Raw genomic sequence first — 16,363 nt, 5'->3', positions numbered from 1 at the left:
GCATCAAGTGTCGATACATCCAGAGGTAAGTTAAGGGGTAACAAAATGTGTTTTGCAAATAAAAGTCCTTTGTCGTGACCCCTTGCTGGGCACAGTAGAACACATTTTGGATGAAATCTCTTCGGCAACACTGGATACACAGAATCCTTTTATGGAAGTAATGTCTTCAGAGAAAATTCTTGAAGTGGTTTCAGTCAGCCTCCAGCACGAGGTGCTTTGATGAATTTGGTGTTTTCACCAGCATCTGGACTTTCATTGCCAAGATCTACATTTTCATCACGATCATTTCGACCCATACTATCCGTTTGGGTAAAAATACATCACTTTGAAATAAGAAAATGAGCTTTCAAAGTCTTTGAACAACTTGTATGGTTACAGTATGTTTTACAAATGTTCTACAATCTATCCTCTCATGACCATCACTAGATCATGATTTAGACATATTTATTGGGTAAAAACATTCAGAACACCATATGGTTTGTGATATTTCAAATCTACTACACAGTTTTCAAAGACAAATATGTTCGTGTTGATATTAAATTATTTAGACATTTAGAAGCACATTAACCGGCTGAGAACATGAAGGATTTTTTTTATGATTAACGAATTTCTTGCCATCAATGTTTGACTCAACGGATGACCCTGCAAAACAGCAAATGTCTATATATAACATTTAAAAAAATCTGCAAATCACATCCAACCTGGTCCTGTTTACTAGAAGCTGAACAGCTTTGTTAGAACGGATTATACATTTTATATTCAAAGGAAATCACATTTTTGCATGTAATTATTTCTGAAGCAGGGATTTTTCTTATTGTTTTGTGAAGCCTCTTCTTAGATTAGTTTTGCAAGAACATGACCGATAAAAACCAAATTAATGCAAGATACAATAACACATGTCAAGCATTCAAAATACAGTAAAAGTTCTATAGTATCAAAAACAAAATGTATCAAAAGTAAAAGTACTCATTATGCAGAATGATCCATATCAGAATAACGTATATTATGATTGGATTCTAACTATCGATGCATTAATGTGTATAATTCACACAAATGATTAATTATAATATACAATATATTAAATTACTTAACGTTTAAATATTAAATGTGCATCTAATATTAAAGAGAATAGTGAATTGCTGAAGTGTGTAGACAACTTTAATTGTTATTTTTATTTTTGTATTTTGAATAGATGATAGCCAAATGTGCAGAAACATGTAGAAAGTAGTGGAAGAAGTAGACTACTGCTTATTGTCTTATCTTAAATTACCTATACATCATATTTTATTTGTTGATTATATCGACATAATATTACTTTGAATGCAAAGTAACTATTAACTAAAGTTATCAAAAATAAATGTAGTGGAGTAAAAATTGTGAATCTGAATTGTGGTGCATATACCAAGTAGCAGAAAAGGGAAATACTCAAGTAAAGTAGAAGTAACCTACTTTACAATTGTACTTGAGTAAATGTACTATATTTCTTTATAACACTGGCTTCATAATATTACACAGTTCAATCAGAAAGTTGTAGAGCATCTTTGGTTCTGCCCTAGGCTTCTTTCACTGTATCAGTCCTCCTGCAGATACTTGATACGGGTCCTGGCTCCGCCCGAAATGAGGGCTGGTCCTTTTTCCGGCATGTTCTGCGCCTGCGCAGTCTAATTGTTATGTGGGCGCAACTGTCTGGGGCTGTGTTTTCGCAATTTAACACTTAAATTGGTCATTTAAAAACTCTTTGCATTAATCAAATGTATCGTCTTACTGCTGGGAAACCTTTGCTTTTGTAAAACTAGAATTTTATCTTCAGAAGATTTTTTTAAACTCCGGTTTTAACGATGTTGCAGTCAACGGTAAAGAACTTCAAAATCAACTTCAACGTTGCAAGGAGTACTTTCTCCAGTGGGGATCTGATAGCAGGACACATTACCTTCGACCTCACAAAGAAGACGAAGATCACGTCAATAACGATGGCACTGACAGGAAAGGCGAACGTCCGCTGGTCCACCGGAGGAGGAAAGAATCGTCATAAGAAAGTCTACTCTGCAAAACTGGAATTCGTCAACTTCAAAAGCGTCATCGTGCAAGAAAACAGGAGTATGCGCTCACTGAGGCTTTTTTTGGATGCATGGCAACATTGCAAACAATTAGCCATTGTTCAGTAAAGTCACTCAATGTATCTTCCTCTTGCAGTTACTGGTGAGGCAGCAACATTCCAGCCTGGCACGCATGTCTACCCATTCACGTGTCAGTTCCCACATGGGTGTGTATGAACACATGATGTTGTTACTTGGTTTTGTTGTTACTGAGACTCTTGGGGGGTCACATGATAAAGATATGTTGATGCGCACGCATCATCACAAACTTTATTCTTTATTTAGAAGCAAGACTATAACTAAACCCATCAATAGTGTTGTCTACCATGTGACGCATGGTCTTTAGATACTTTAAACTGGTTCGCTTTAATATCTGAGATTGTTCAATCAATTTTCATTTTACATTGTTCATGTTGCAGCAATAGCTCATTGTTTACTTTTTGCTTTTTAATGATTATTATTTTACATCAATGCAGAAACTTCCCGTCCACCTTCCATGGGGTTCATGGACACATAACGTACTCCTTGACAGTGGGCGTCCACAGAGCCTGGCATATGGCCAAGGATTTTGTGACAGAGTTGAACTTTGTAAACCGCATAAATACCGACCAGCCTGAGCTGCATGTAAGTAATCCATGACCATGCCAGGGGGGGCCGTATCCTTATTAACCCCCATGTTCTTTCCCCACTCTGTGTAGCATGTACAGTTGTTTTTAGCATTAAACTGATAATAATAAAACCAGTGGTGAAGTAAAAGTGCTAATACCACTCCCACTCCCTTTGTTTGGTGTGAAGTTTTCTTCTCATTGGCTTTCTAAAGTTGCAGCTTGATTGACACTTATTGTATCATTTCCTGTTAGTACAGTGGGTACAATTATGCTTACCTGCATTGCTCAGGTTTTCTCTCGTACTTTAATAGCTATTTGATAAATCCAATGTTAATTGAAAGATTCATAACGTGCATTTATTGCTATGGACCTTATCTCTGTGCCCTTAATAAAGTCATTATTAGTATTATTAATATGTCCATTGCTTATGGATTCTACTGCACTTCATTCACTATGTTATTTCTCTGCAGGCTCCGCTCTCAGGCTCCAACAACATGACACTGTGCTGCCTTTGGTGTGCCTCCGATCCTATCACGATGACCGTCAGTTTAGAGAAGAAAGCCTTCATCCCTGGTAGTGTTTCCATCCATCCATCAATCCATCCGTATAATGAAATAATCATAATGGTGATGGTTGAAAAATGTGCTGAAGATAAACGCATCCAAACACTGTGTATGTTCTTCCTCCAGGGGAAACTGTGAAAATCATTTGTGAGTTTAGCAATGCGTCGTCTTGGACAGTTACTCCAAAGGTGACACTACAACAGAAGCAGGTTTACTACACCCTCAGCAAGGCCAGCAGGAGGATGCTTTTCAAAAACGTGGTGTCCGTGACTGGACAGCCCGTCTGTGCTCACACCCATGACGTGCACACTTCGATCCTGCTCACTATTCCCCCGTCTACAACACTCACCGTCTCTAACTGCAGCATCATCGACGTCGATTACATCATTGAGGTTGGTACCAATGACAGACTGGTGGTCTGATGAGAGCGGAGTCATAAGATGCTGGAATAAATCGTTCTTTCATTTGCTACTTTAAACACATTTGAACCTGATGTTAGTTATAGTTTCTATATCTGTTTATGTTGTTTTCTTGTGTCTCCCATAGGTGAGCCTCAGCACAAGAGCTTCCGCCAACCTCACAGTACTGTTTCCCATCATCATGTGTGACACCACTGTTGACGCGTACCCACCACCTTATTTGTGAGTTTATGAGTATTTCATATCACATAATGGTGGAATGATGTCATTTCTAAGTCTGACTTGTTACTGGGAGATGTTATAATACCCTCAATAATGTCAATGTCAGTACTGTAACTGAAATATTGTCATTCTGTTAAACATTTAGAAAACTGCCTTGGAGCATCATACTGCCTTCATTCAGTGTTCAGAGTGTGTGTGTTATATCTATGTACTGCACTACGGATTATTGTTAACGTCTGCAGGAAGTCTATTAGTAGTTTGAAGCATGGGGGAAAAGATGTATAACAGTTGGAATATTATATTGTTGTTAAAATTGAGCCAAAGCGAGTAAGAAAAGCAGTTTTATCGACATGTATTTCCACTGTTAACATCAGATATAATTCTCCTCTTGTTGTCTAAATGGTAAATATGTTACCGTGTGTGTCTCAGATAGACCTAAAAAATATCATTTGGATTTGGAATATATTATTGTAAGTATACAGTATGTTTTTTATTTTTTCATCTCACTTTCATCATGTGTTTAACTGTTATCATATACATACTGCTTTTTAAGAAGTATTTTACTCTGTAATCTAAATCTTATGTTTGGACGTAGTAAGGGTAAATGTGCCTTTTTTAAATGATGACGCTCGGCTGAACTGATACCGTGCACAAGATTACCTTTTGCCCACTTTAGCAGAGAAAACACTGCAAGTAGCTGGAAAACCAAATTCACTCTTTTAAGTCTAATTATGCATCATTGCAAACAGCATCAGCTTAATGTCCTGGAGGAAAGCCGTCTCCTCTTTGTTATTGAACTATGAAGAGAGCCAGTATGTTAATATTCACTAACTTCAGGTGGCTGGCAAATGTGGGTTAAAATAATCTCAGGCTGCTCCTTTACTATTGGTCCATTTTTTAATATGTTTTTAATATAATAAACTTATTTACAGTATTGGAATATAGCTCTTATCCAAAGTAAGTTGACACCTTGACAGCCATAGTTAGTGAGCATACTGACGTTGGGTCTTGGACCTCAGTGCCTTTTTGTTAGTTTTTTTATATAATTAACTGGGTGTCAATAAGTGAATGCATGTAGACCCTCCCTGTCTCACAATCATATTCATGCCATGTATAAATGTTAAATGGACTGTATTTATTTTGCGCTTTTCTTGTCTTTGCAACCACTCAAAGCGTTTTTTTTACGACACAGCATTCACTCATACACTGGTGGCCAAACTAAGTACCACTAGCTCCTCAGGAGAGATTAACATTCACATGCACAGGTTATGCCACCGGGAGTAATTTCGGGTTCGGTATCTTGCCAAAGAATACTTCCAACTTGTTTGACCACTGGGGATCGAACCACCGACATTCCTACCTCCTGATCCACATGCACCTCTAATCAGTCCATCAGAGCCAAAGGTGTTTTGACTATTGTCATCTGTGTGCCTCAAAGGCTGGTTTATGTCCGTTTGAAATAACATAATTTCAGATGAATTTTCCGCTTTCTCTTATGCTGCTTTCTGTGTGATGTCACCAGCTGATCCCTCAGGTGTTGGCTGTGTGTACACATTGTCTTTCAGCAATTTTTATTGTTTATTTTGGTCCAATTGTTCAGACTTTTAAAATGTATCGATTCTGCTCCTTTGCAAGGTGCGTCTGGGTTGCAAATATGGTGCAGCAGTGCATCTGGTTTCCAGTAGGGGGTAGCAAACTGCCAGGTTACAGCGTGAGCAGCTACTTTGCTCACTTTGCTTGCTCTCTGCTTTTAAACAGATGTTTGCCATTATGTGTCCAACACTATTTTATTTCTTTTTTATGTCTTTCAGTATACTGTATGTTGCATTGTTTATGGAGCCTGTGACTTAAGATTTGTATTGCTGTCAACTGCGCTTTAGCTGTTGTGCATATGACAATAAAGCCTTTGAATCTTTGAACCTTTTTTACAGCTTCAGCCCCAGCAAATAGCAGGTACCAAGGATATGACTGTCAAAGGTGCTCAAGTAATGACATGAGTATCAGGTGAATGAGGAGACTAGTGACAGAACCTTTACAACAGCCCACGGTTGTTTTTCAGGACAGTCTGATATCACCAGGCTATGGCTTTGTAGACTTCCACATGAAATGATTTTTTGTACTATAATAGGTAATATAATCAACTTTAATATAATAAAAGTGAATCATGTTTGAGTGCACGGAGCACTGACACAATATGGCAATAACATTTGTTTGATTTCATTTCATTGTTCATTTGATTATTGATTCATTCTTTATTACCTTTTTTTTAAAAACTATATATATATATATATATATATATATATATATATATATATATATATATATATATATATATATATATATATATATATATATATATATATATATATATATATTAAAAATGTCATGTACTTACTTAGCATTTTAAAGATAATTTAGAATTCTTGCAAACATTTCTGTAAAAACATAGACTTTAGCTAACATTATGCTAGGTAAATATAATCTCACACACTTCAGACAATTAATCAAATTATAATAATTATATGAAAGCAAAAATGTCTCTAACACCACATGAGGTGTACTGATGCACTTTGCCTTGATTCCATATACTCGTAATTTCCAGCACCGTGTTTAGCTCACATGATCCCTGACAATGTGGATGACAGGTGTTAGACACGCCTGCAGAAGGAGAGCCAGCAGCAGTCTGTAGTAGTATATGCTGCACACACAGTAAGAATACGCTCATTCATTAAATGGTGTTGTTTAACCACTGCATTGATTTATGCAAGAAAAATATTAACATATTGTGAGAGCCAATAATTCTTTGCTCAGGGTCTACCAATCCAGTTCTAACTAGTAAAATAGATTTATTGAAGCATCGCGGTTTAATTATTATCCAAAGCAGAGACTGTATAAGTATCCATGAGACACGCATCACGACATATACAATCTCACTGTCTCACCTTGCTTTGTGCTCACAGCTTTGCTTGGTATACACAGTATAACATGTCGACTAGTGTTAAGAGCTTTTCAGTGGGATATAATCCCATAAATGAAAGTGATATTTTCACCAGTGGTGACTGGATTACAGGACAAATTACACTGGAACTGTCAAAGAACTGCAAAATAGATTCACTCGGAGTAAAGCTGAAGGGAAAAGCAGAAGTGAAATGGACTGAAATGTACGGAAAGACAGTCGTAACGTACCATAACAAAGAGAAGTACTTCAGTATCAAGCAACATATCATTCAAGAGGGCCACGGTGAGTGAGCTACTTCAATTACAAAATGTCTGATTTATTTCATTCATTGTATATTTGATTAATGTGTCTTTTGTTTTGTATATCACCTAGCAGTACTGTTGCAGCTCTTCTTTCTGTGTCTTTCATTTTCTTTTCTTCCATCTGCATTTAAACAAACTGCAGGATTAAGACAAATTAAGATCGTGATTGATCTTACATTATGAATATAACAACTCGTGTATTGAGATGATTCATGTGTTTTTGAGCCATTAATATTGATATTAAAAGATTATAACAAACAGTTTGTTCTTACATTTTCTCCCACTTTTCCTCACCTGATTCTTCTTCTGAGTGATTAATACCATGATGAAAAAGCACAGGTGAAATGCAATCTTTCACATCTCCCGTCACGTTGTGATTTCACATGTGAAACTAAATGTAACTAACTATTAACTAACTATAAATTCACTATTATCTAACTATTAACTAACAACTAGTTAGTTGTTTCTGTGATTAATGTATCTACTCTATGCAGTGAAATGAATCAAGGAACTAACTGGTCACTACAAATGACAAAATAAAATGTGATCTTTGTATTATTAGTCCAAATTACAACATAATGCCTTCTGTTTGAGAAAAGTAGCTATATCAGGATTAACGGGTTAAACATTTGAATCCAGAGTGATAAGAGTGAATCCAGCCACTATAATCTTAATTTTCATAAAGTTACAAAGGATTCCTGCCAAATCCTTTAGAGACCTTTTACCATTTAAAGTGGGTAACCATGCTGACAAGAGTAGGGCTAAACATGGATTAATTTAGGTTCTGAATAATAAACTTGCTATAATCCTTTTAATAAACTTTATTGCCTTTCAGGTCATGATGTTGGCCAGGGCTGCCATGTTTACCCTTTCACCTTCCAGATCCCTGCACAGTGAGTTTTCTCTAAAACATTTGTCTAATCAACAACTATTAAAAACATTTTAACCAATGTCTTTAAACATGAACACATGTAGGATTGTTCTTTAAAAATATATTTTATCAAAAATAGAAACAATCTTTAATCTCCACTTGTCATGGTAGATAATGTAGTTCCTCTTAATGCGTTGTGAGTATCAACCTTAGACAGTGTTAGTATAGTGTTACTGAAAAGGTTTTACTGTCACTTATCCAGTCTGTTTTGTACATTGTGTTTGTTGTCATGTCTTGCAGAGACCTACCATCCTCGTTCAAAGGCTTATTTGGAAAGATCGAGTACACACTGGAGGCAAATCTGAGCAGGTCGATGAGAGTAGACACCAAAGCTAAGGCAAAGTTTACTCTGATCCACAAAGGAAACCTTAACAGAGATCTGATGGTACCCCCACCCACATACACACACACACAAACACACACACACACACACACACACACACACACACACACACACACACACACACACACACACACACACACACACACACACACTTCTAATGTGTTTGCAGTTTGACTTTGACACTGCTGCAGTAATGAGAAACAACAGTATCTCTGATTAATTTGTCATTTTCCTGTCAGACTCCACAGAACGGTATCGTTAATAAAAAAATGAAGCTCTTGTCATCGGGGTCAGTCGGCATGGATGTAAATATTCCACGAACAGGCTTCCGCCAAGGTAATTCTGTACCGTGTGAGTTTTAAAAAGGATTGAATTATACATTCACTCCACAGATTATAACAGTGGGTTGTAGTCTAAGTTAAAATGCTTTGCAGTTGAAACCTAGTGTCAAAGTATCCTTGCTCACGGAGCGTGTTTATGGTCCTAAAGATAAGACGACAACAAATGAGTCATGTAGTAATAGTAATGGCAGAGAGATCATCCTAAAGTGTGTTCTAGGTTGGAGGTTGCTCCTTCAAAACATAATAATTGGCAGGCTTTAAATGTAAAGCTATATTCATTTCAATAAAATATATTTATCTTCGGTTAAATTCAAAAGCATTAAAATCACCTTTGCTCCATTTAGTACGCTCAAGGGTTTTGCTGCAACACCTTGACTTATGGTGGCTAATATTAGAAAAGTTAAGATAGATAATGTTGTATAACAGACATTACTGAGTCAGTTTGCAGATCTTACATAGACTACCTTTAAGGTGATTATTAATTAATAATAAATAATTGTATCATTTTAAATATCTCTAAAATTCAGGCTTCTTATTGGGTATTTAGTTCCACAGACAGATGCAGTAGCATAATAAGAACAGGACTTGTATACTGATATGCGAGACACTTCAAGCACATTGCATTCTGACACAGCATGCAATTAAAAAATTCAATTTGTCATGTGTCTACAACTAATGCAGGAGTGAACAGCAGACTTTATGAAATGATTGCTGTCTATCGCTCGATGCGAGGGATAATCATATTTAAGAGAGCATGTTTTGCGATTGGAACCATTGTGTATTAAGTGCTGCTCTGTTTTGAAGGGGAAGGCATAAAGGTTGTGGCCTCCATTCAGAACACGTCATCTCGTGAAATCAAGCCCAAGTACTGTTTGTATGAGAAGCACAGTTTCTTTGCCAAGCACAAGAGGAAGCTTCAAACCAAAGACATCCTGAAAGAGGTGGGTGAAGCTATCCCACGTTTGGCAGGTCAAACAGTCACCAGGATCATCACCATCCCTCCTACCACGTGTGTGTCCATCTTAAACTGCAACATCATCAAGATAGAGTACAGGCTCAAGGTGTGTATGTCTCTTCTCAAAACATGTCTGTAGGTCTGTTAACAGGGCTTCACGATTGTTATGATAAGTGCTGACTTATTTGTCCACCACAGGTCTATCTGGATGTCAAGTATGCTTCAGATCCCACGATCAAGTTACCCATAGTCCTCCTGCCCGCTTCTCAGGAGCCGGATGATGGAGAGTGTCTGCCTGCTTATCCTACCTTGTTTGGTTTTGCTTAATCCCTGTTATCCAGGCAGATGACAAGAATGATGACATCGTAAAGACTTATCTTTTCTAAAACATTTAGGATAATCTTTAAGAAGAAGTGAAGGGGTTAGATCGGCACTAACTAATGAGGAATACTGAAATGCTGTAAATGATATCATAAAGAATACGGCTGTGCTTGCTTCTTCTAATCAAACAATAATTACAGAGAAAATACAGTTTTCCAAGTCAATTTTATTTATCAGTCTGACAACAGAAAACTTACATGACCATTGCATCCCATTAGAAAAGAAAAACAGGATCTTATACATGTGAAGAGTGAATGACAATAAAAAAGCACATTCTAAAAGAGCAAAAGTACAACAAATAATGTTTACTCTTAAGCTGTTGTCAAACTCTATCTTTATCAATGATCATGAATATTTGACGTGCATTTTTTCTTTCACCTGGAAAGAAAACCTGAATGAGTCACATGCTGATTGTCATCATAGTTCATCATGTAAGTTTCACTCCCTATTCACCCCCCCCCCCCCCCCCCACCCCAATTAATTAAAGAAAGCAGCGGCAAACCTTCTTAACCTTTCTTTGTAAATATCAATTGTGTAAATCTATGAACATGAATGCATAATTCTTTTTTTATATAAACCTTCATAATTTATTAATATATCTTCTAACAACAGTCATAAAAAAGTATAGGCAACGTATGACTTTACAAGGTCAAAGTATCCCAGTGGCAGTTTATACACCTACAGCCACACCCCTCGCAATTTAATATAACTGTCCAATAAATTCTACGGTTTGTTGAGTTGTTTGAAATATGGTATTTTTTTCTTCCAGCAAGATTCAATACTTTATAGCAGAGTAGCCGGCAGTGCTATGTTTGTTGTGTTGAGGACTGCTTCAGGATATGTGTTGTCCTGGAACATGGACGTTTTGGTCTAGAAGGGAACACAAGTAGTGGTAAAAAAGGTTAATGAAAGCACTTGGTATAGAAAGCACACAGTGCTGTGACCTCATTACTGTATAGGCCTACAGTAAAAACTTAAATTACTTAAAGAAATACAATACACCCAGCTAACCTGCTGATTTTCAGCCTGTGTTGTCCATATGCTTGAAATCTTGTGTTGACCCATACTTGTGCACAGTGTGTGTAGTAGAGTACCTGAACACTGTGTTGTTTGTACTACTCGTCATATGATTGAACATTTGATTATGATTGTATGTGCTTTGGGTTAGGTGGTTAATAAGGTTGGCTCAGAGACCCTATAGATCACCTCATCTTACCTTATGGGACCGACGTTTTGTTCTTTTAGGAGCCTACATTTTTATTTTGTGCTATGCAAACTGATAATGAACTGATGCCAAGTCAAATAAATGAGGTCCCTTCCTACCTTTACTTTAAATACACTGGTTCCTTTTCAGGTTTGGGACACACCCCACGCGGAAGTTGGAGGTGGTCTTTTTTTCTTCTCTGTCCCAGCTAAAATTACAACTTCGCCTCGTATGTTCTTGGGAAGCGACTCATCATGCCGGGCACCGTAAAGAGCCTCACAGTCAACTATAACCCCGCCGCTAATGAGCAAAACACTTTTACCAATGGCGACATTGTTTCGGGTGAAGTCACGCTGCAAGTGGCCAAAGACTGTAAAATAGACTCTCTATTAATTCAATTCAAGGGGAAAGCAAATGTAGAGTGGACCGAGCGTCACGGTCAAATTACTGTTGTTTACCACGCCAAGGACAAGTACTTCAGCATCAAACATTACTTCGTTGGGGACAAAGATAACGGTAAGTGCGTAAATTAAATAGAACTATAACTATAAACACTTTAGAGAACACTTTACCTCTGGCTGGTTCTGACTGTTCACATTAAGGGGAGTGGTCTAGACTAGAACATTTTGGGAACATCAATTAAAAACAACGGCTCTCACCAAGTCCGATTCGGTTCCCACATATTTAACTGATAGAGAGCCTTCTTTACATGAAATAGATCCGGACATGTTAACAGTAAATGTTAAGACGGGAAAATAATCTAATTCAATGTGGGAGATGAGATGCAAGCACAGAAGGAATGGATGATGAATTGTTACAATGTTACTACAACTTACTTGGTGTGAGAAAGCGATGCTATAATATCCTGTTTCTCTCTTGCCGTAGTCGCCTAACGTGCACCAGAAGTTGTTCTTTTTTTTCCTTCTCCTTTCCCGTACTTGAGTGTTCCCATACAGGCCACATGGCTTGCTTTACACATTTGTAATCCGGCCCTCATATCAATTTAGGTTCCCAATCATTTCCACATACTGCTTAATGTTAGTTAAGATTATCAGGATTTGTAATTTCATTAATATAAAACACCTTATCTGTATTTTGGTAATCATTGTGGTTTATTGAAAACTAAAGTACACTAAATGCTTGTTTTGTTGGGTTTATTTCAGGACCAGATTCATTCTTACTCCTATTCTGCTTAGTGCATAATTTACCTGGACAAATAATGTTACTATGTTCACACAGAGGAATGTCAAAAATAATCTCCAGCTTCTCAGTTGTTGCTTTTATTTGTCTAACGTGATCGTAAACTGGACTTCGTTGAGGTTTAGATGTCACCTTTGGATTTGGATATACATTTCTCTATTTTCTGACGTTTTTTTATTAGACCAAATGTTTAATTGATCAAGTGACAAGTGTTGCCGTTAATTCAGTGTGCTGATTGTTCTTCAGGAGATGACGAAACGCTGAATAACCAGATTGGAAAAACATGTAAGTATTTCTGTCTCAGCCAGTAGTGAGGCCCACTTGTAAAGGTTGTTAAAAAAAACATGTTTGGACATGTTGCTCTTTAAAATGTATATTTGCTTTTCAGACAGCAATGTTGCTGCCCCAGGATGCCATGTTTACCCATTCACCTTTCAGATCCCATTCCAGTAAGTGATCATTCTTATAATGGTTCTTTAATGAGTTGTAAAGACCTTTACCCACCGAGGATGAACGAAATATGGTACTTGCATATCATCTTCTGGAAAACATCTTAATAAATCACTCATCAGTTCATTTTGACAGAATAGATTTCATTAAATCATTTAGGAAGTTCAAAGGTTGTTTTATTGTGTAAGCCTACTGTAGAGGTTTTAGATTATTTTTCTGTATAAAAAGAAATGTCCAGTCAGTTTCTCGTTTTTCTGACCATTAGGGATATGCCCTCCACCTTCAAAGGCTCCGTTGGTAAAATCGTGTACTCGCTGAAAACCAAGCTGAGCAGATCAATGAGGATTCCCGACATAGATTCAACTGACATCAACTTTGTGACAGCAGACATAAACAGTGACCCTGGGCTAATGGTATGTGTCGAGTTACATCCTCATTCCTGTCATTCCAACAGGGAAGAAACTCTGCACGAGTCGGCAATGGCCGTTGGATAAGTTAAATCCAGCCCTTCAAGTTGTATTGAGCAATGTGCCAACTGCCTCAAGGAGTGGATATATTTGACTGCGTATGCATTCAGCAAACCATAAACAGAGACTTCCAAATGCACACAAGATACTCCATGTCGCTGGTGAATTATCACTTTTATGCCATGTACTGAAATGTTTGTTTTGCGGGTAGAGATATTATCTAATGGTTATTGTATTAGCACACCTGTTGAATTGTTTCAATTGGCACAGCTTTTGTTGCACTGGACATGGGTTTTTGAGACACCAGAATAAAATGGGTTAAGTGTTTTTGTTCCCCGTCTGTTCTTTGAATGTATTGCATCTGCTCTTCTTTCAGACACCGCAGCACGAGTCGAAGGATAAGAAATTGAAATTTTTCGCCTCAGGAACAGTAGCCATGGATGTTAATCTTGAAAAGACAGGTTTCTTCCAAGGTGAGAGCCCTCAAAGTGATATTGACACTCATGTCAAGGGTAGTTTTGACATTTCTGGTCTGTTTCGCAGGAGAAGGATTAAAGGTGCTCGCCTGCATTGAGAACAACTCGTCTCGCGCGGTCAAGCCCAAGTATTGCGTTTACAGAAAGCACAGCTTCTTTGCAGAAGGGAATAGGAAAGTGTGTACTAAAGACCTCTTTAAAGAGGTGGGAGAGCCCATCTCTCCTTCTGCTAACAAAGATGTCATACAAGTCCTCCCCATCCCCCTTGATGTGGAGCCATCCATCCTCAACTGCAGCATCATCAAAGCAGAGTACAGACTCAGGGTAAGAATCTATATGGCAACAGAGATGTGTGATCTTGTTCTTATGGGACTGTGTACAAAAACATCATGTCTCCTGCAAAAAAGGGTTTGACAATGGTGAGGATAACTAACTCTCATCAATAAAATAAATAATACACTTTGTAATACATTATTGACCAAATGCCATCAGAAACATTAAGAAGACAAAGGGAAGCACAACTCTTAAGTCAGTGCTTACTTGTGTATTAAACATTTCATCTCTGAATTATGTTGCAGCAAAAGTAAAGGGATATTAGGTATTGTCATGTTTACTTATTTAGAAGAGTGTCTCTTATGGCTGCACTATACAGAACCAGAATCCATCTCTCTCTCGTGGTTCATGGTGTTTGCCAATTAGTCTGTTATGGACACAGGATGTATACAATAACTGTAGAAATGTGTAAAATACTGAACCATAATTCTGGTGATAAAATAAAATCCAACACTATATCAACAGGTCTACCTCGATATCAAATATGCTTTAGACCCAAAGATCAAATTCCCCATCGTCATCCTGCCGGCCGCTCAGGTTCCTGCTGTGATGGCACCGCCACCTGCTGCTTCTGACTTCGGATTTGAACCATTTGGGAGCGCAAACCCACCAGCCTGGGGCATAGTACCACCACAACCACCAGCAGCACCCCAACCTTCGGCTCCCCAACCTTCGGATCCCCCACCTGCCTATGGAGCATACGGAATGTACCCTCCTTTAATGGATTTTGGTAACAAATATCAGTGACTGGGAATGTGATGATACGTGAACATTTTAAAGGAAATAAAGAGAAACCAGAAATGACAGTTACTGCTTTTATTTCATTGTCAACCTATAGTACATCATTTTCACTAGTGTTGCATTTTGTTTATGACTTCCAGTATATTTTAAGTGCTATACAATGTACTGCTGTTACATCATTAAAAAAGGACTAATATTCACCATCATCTTGTGCATCTGTGGTCATTTGTTTTTGTTTTGTTTTTTAAAGTGAAATATGACTTCCAAACCTTTCTTGCAAAGTGAACCCGTACAGATGTCACGCAGCATGTTCAGACCCAAATGCAGCACACGGGGAACCAGGAACAGTTGGTAATGATGTTTGATTTCAGAGCTCGGCAGGTACAGTGAAGGTCAGACAATCAGCACAAGTATGTACAAAAGTCCAAGCAGATGAACCAGTAGGGGACAGGCAGAAGGTAGGTCACGGGCAGGTCAGAGGCGAGCAGGGTCGGCAGCAAGAAATCAGTCCGGACCGAAGTGCTGGAAAGTCTTGCATGAATCGAAGCACAATCTGGCCAAGAGTGGGTGAGCAGGAGAGGCTTGAATACTGGCTTGATTGAAGATAAGATGCAGCTGGAGCCCAGGTGAGCTGATGAAGTGGGAGTGGCTGGATGGTGGGGTGAGTGGAAAAGTACTTAGGTGCAGCAGGTAAGGAGAGAAGTAGACTGATGGTAGAAACCACCACTATCATCCGCTATGAACTGTAGCTCTCTTTGGGGGTGTTATCTATTTGACAACAATATATTGTTGATAAGATCATGTCTACTGTGATATTAAATCATTTTATCTAACATGTTTATAGTAACTCCCTAATGATTCTTATATTCTATGTATCTTTTATAAGTTTGTGTGTATCTTCTTATTAGATAAGTCTTCCCCCAATGTATTGAGGTGTATCAATTTCAAGCGATGATTTCCTCCTTAAGGCCCTGTCACACATATCCGTATGGCAGAAACTTTTGCTGGCGTATATGAAAATATGTCAGAGTCCGAATATGTCCAACTTTTCATCGGATTGGATCGGAAAAGTGAACATATACAGATACGCATGTCTAACCTATTGAGAGTATCACTTCCTGATACAAAATGTATCAGATGAACGCATAACGTATACAAAAATATAGTGTATACAAAATATCGGCAATACGCTGGTGTACGTTGATATAAGGGAAGTTATAAGTAGTATTCGTTAAGAGCATGCGGTGTTACGCTGGGGTGCGTTGTTGAACGCTGATTTTTTTTAGCATGTTCAAAATTATCGGACGTACCCAACGTGTGCTTCATAAGATATGCAGACGTTACGTTACGTTAGACTTGAATACTTACCTAC

At 37.9% G+C, this 16,363-nt stretch overlaps 3 protein-coding genes across 3 annotated transcripts; all 3 read left to right on the top strand.

The window, feature by feature from the left end:
• Positions 1-1,621: 1,621 nt before the first annotated feature.
• Positions 1,622-6,101, top strand: LOC115013413 (arrestin domain-containing protein 3-like). Its single transcript, XM_029439706.1, has 7 exons — positions 1,622-2,097; positions 2,194-2,263; positions 2,573-2,720; positions 3,175-3,277; positions 3,394-3,659; positions 3,814-3,908; positions 5,840-6,101. The coding sequence occupies exons 1-7, from the start codon at positions 1,839-1,841 to the stop codon at positions 5,856-5,858; spliced, it is 960 nt and encodes a 319-aa protein (XP_029295566.1). The 5' UTR covers positions 1,622-1,838; the 3' UTR covers positions 5,859-6,101.
• Positions 6,102-6,390: 289 nt separating this feature from the next.
• On the top strand, positions 6,391-10,612 carry LOC115013656 (arrestin domain-containing protein 3-like). Its single transcript, XM_029440101.1, has 7 exons — positions 6,391-7,153; positions 7,884-7,906; positions 8,005-8,062; positions 8,341-8,485; positions 8,683-8,779; positions 9,589-9,845; positions 9,938-10,612. The coding sequence occupies exons 1-7, from the start codon at positions 6,810-6,812 to the stop codon at positions 10,064-10,066; spliced, it is 1,053 nt and encodes a 350-aa protein (XP_029295961.1). The 5' UTR covers positions 6,391-6,809; the 3' UTR covers positions 10,067-10,612.
• Positions 10,090-15,191, top strand: LOC115013412 (arrestin domain-containing protein 3-like). The gene is made up of 9 exons (XM_029439705.1): positions 10,090-10,104; positions 10,507-10,551; positions 11,475-11,840; positions 12,771-12,809; positions 12,913-12,973; positions 13,240-13,387; positions 13,818-13,914; positions 13,985-14,241; positions 14,716-15,191. The coding sequence occupies exons 3-9, from the start codon at positions 11,579-11,581 to the stop codon at positions 14,995-14,997; spliced, it is 1,146 nt and encodes a 381-aa protein (XP_029295565.1). The 5' UTR covers positions 10,090-10,104; positions 10,507-10,551; positions 11,475-11,578; the 3' UTR covers positions 14,998-15,191.
• The last annotated feature ends 1,172 nt before the right edge of the window (positions 15,192-16,363 follow it).

The sequence above is a fragment of the Cottoperca gobio genome, chromosome 9, assembly GCF_900634415.1.
Source record: "Cottoperca gobio chromosome 9, fCotGob3.1, whole genome shotgun sequence".
NCBI lineage: Eukaryota > Metazoa > Chordata > Actinopteri > Perciformes > Bovichtidae > Cottoperca > Cottoperca gobio.
Note: the sequence above shows the minus strand (reverse complement) of the source record. Positions and strands in the feature narration are given on the sequence as shown.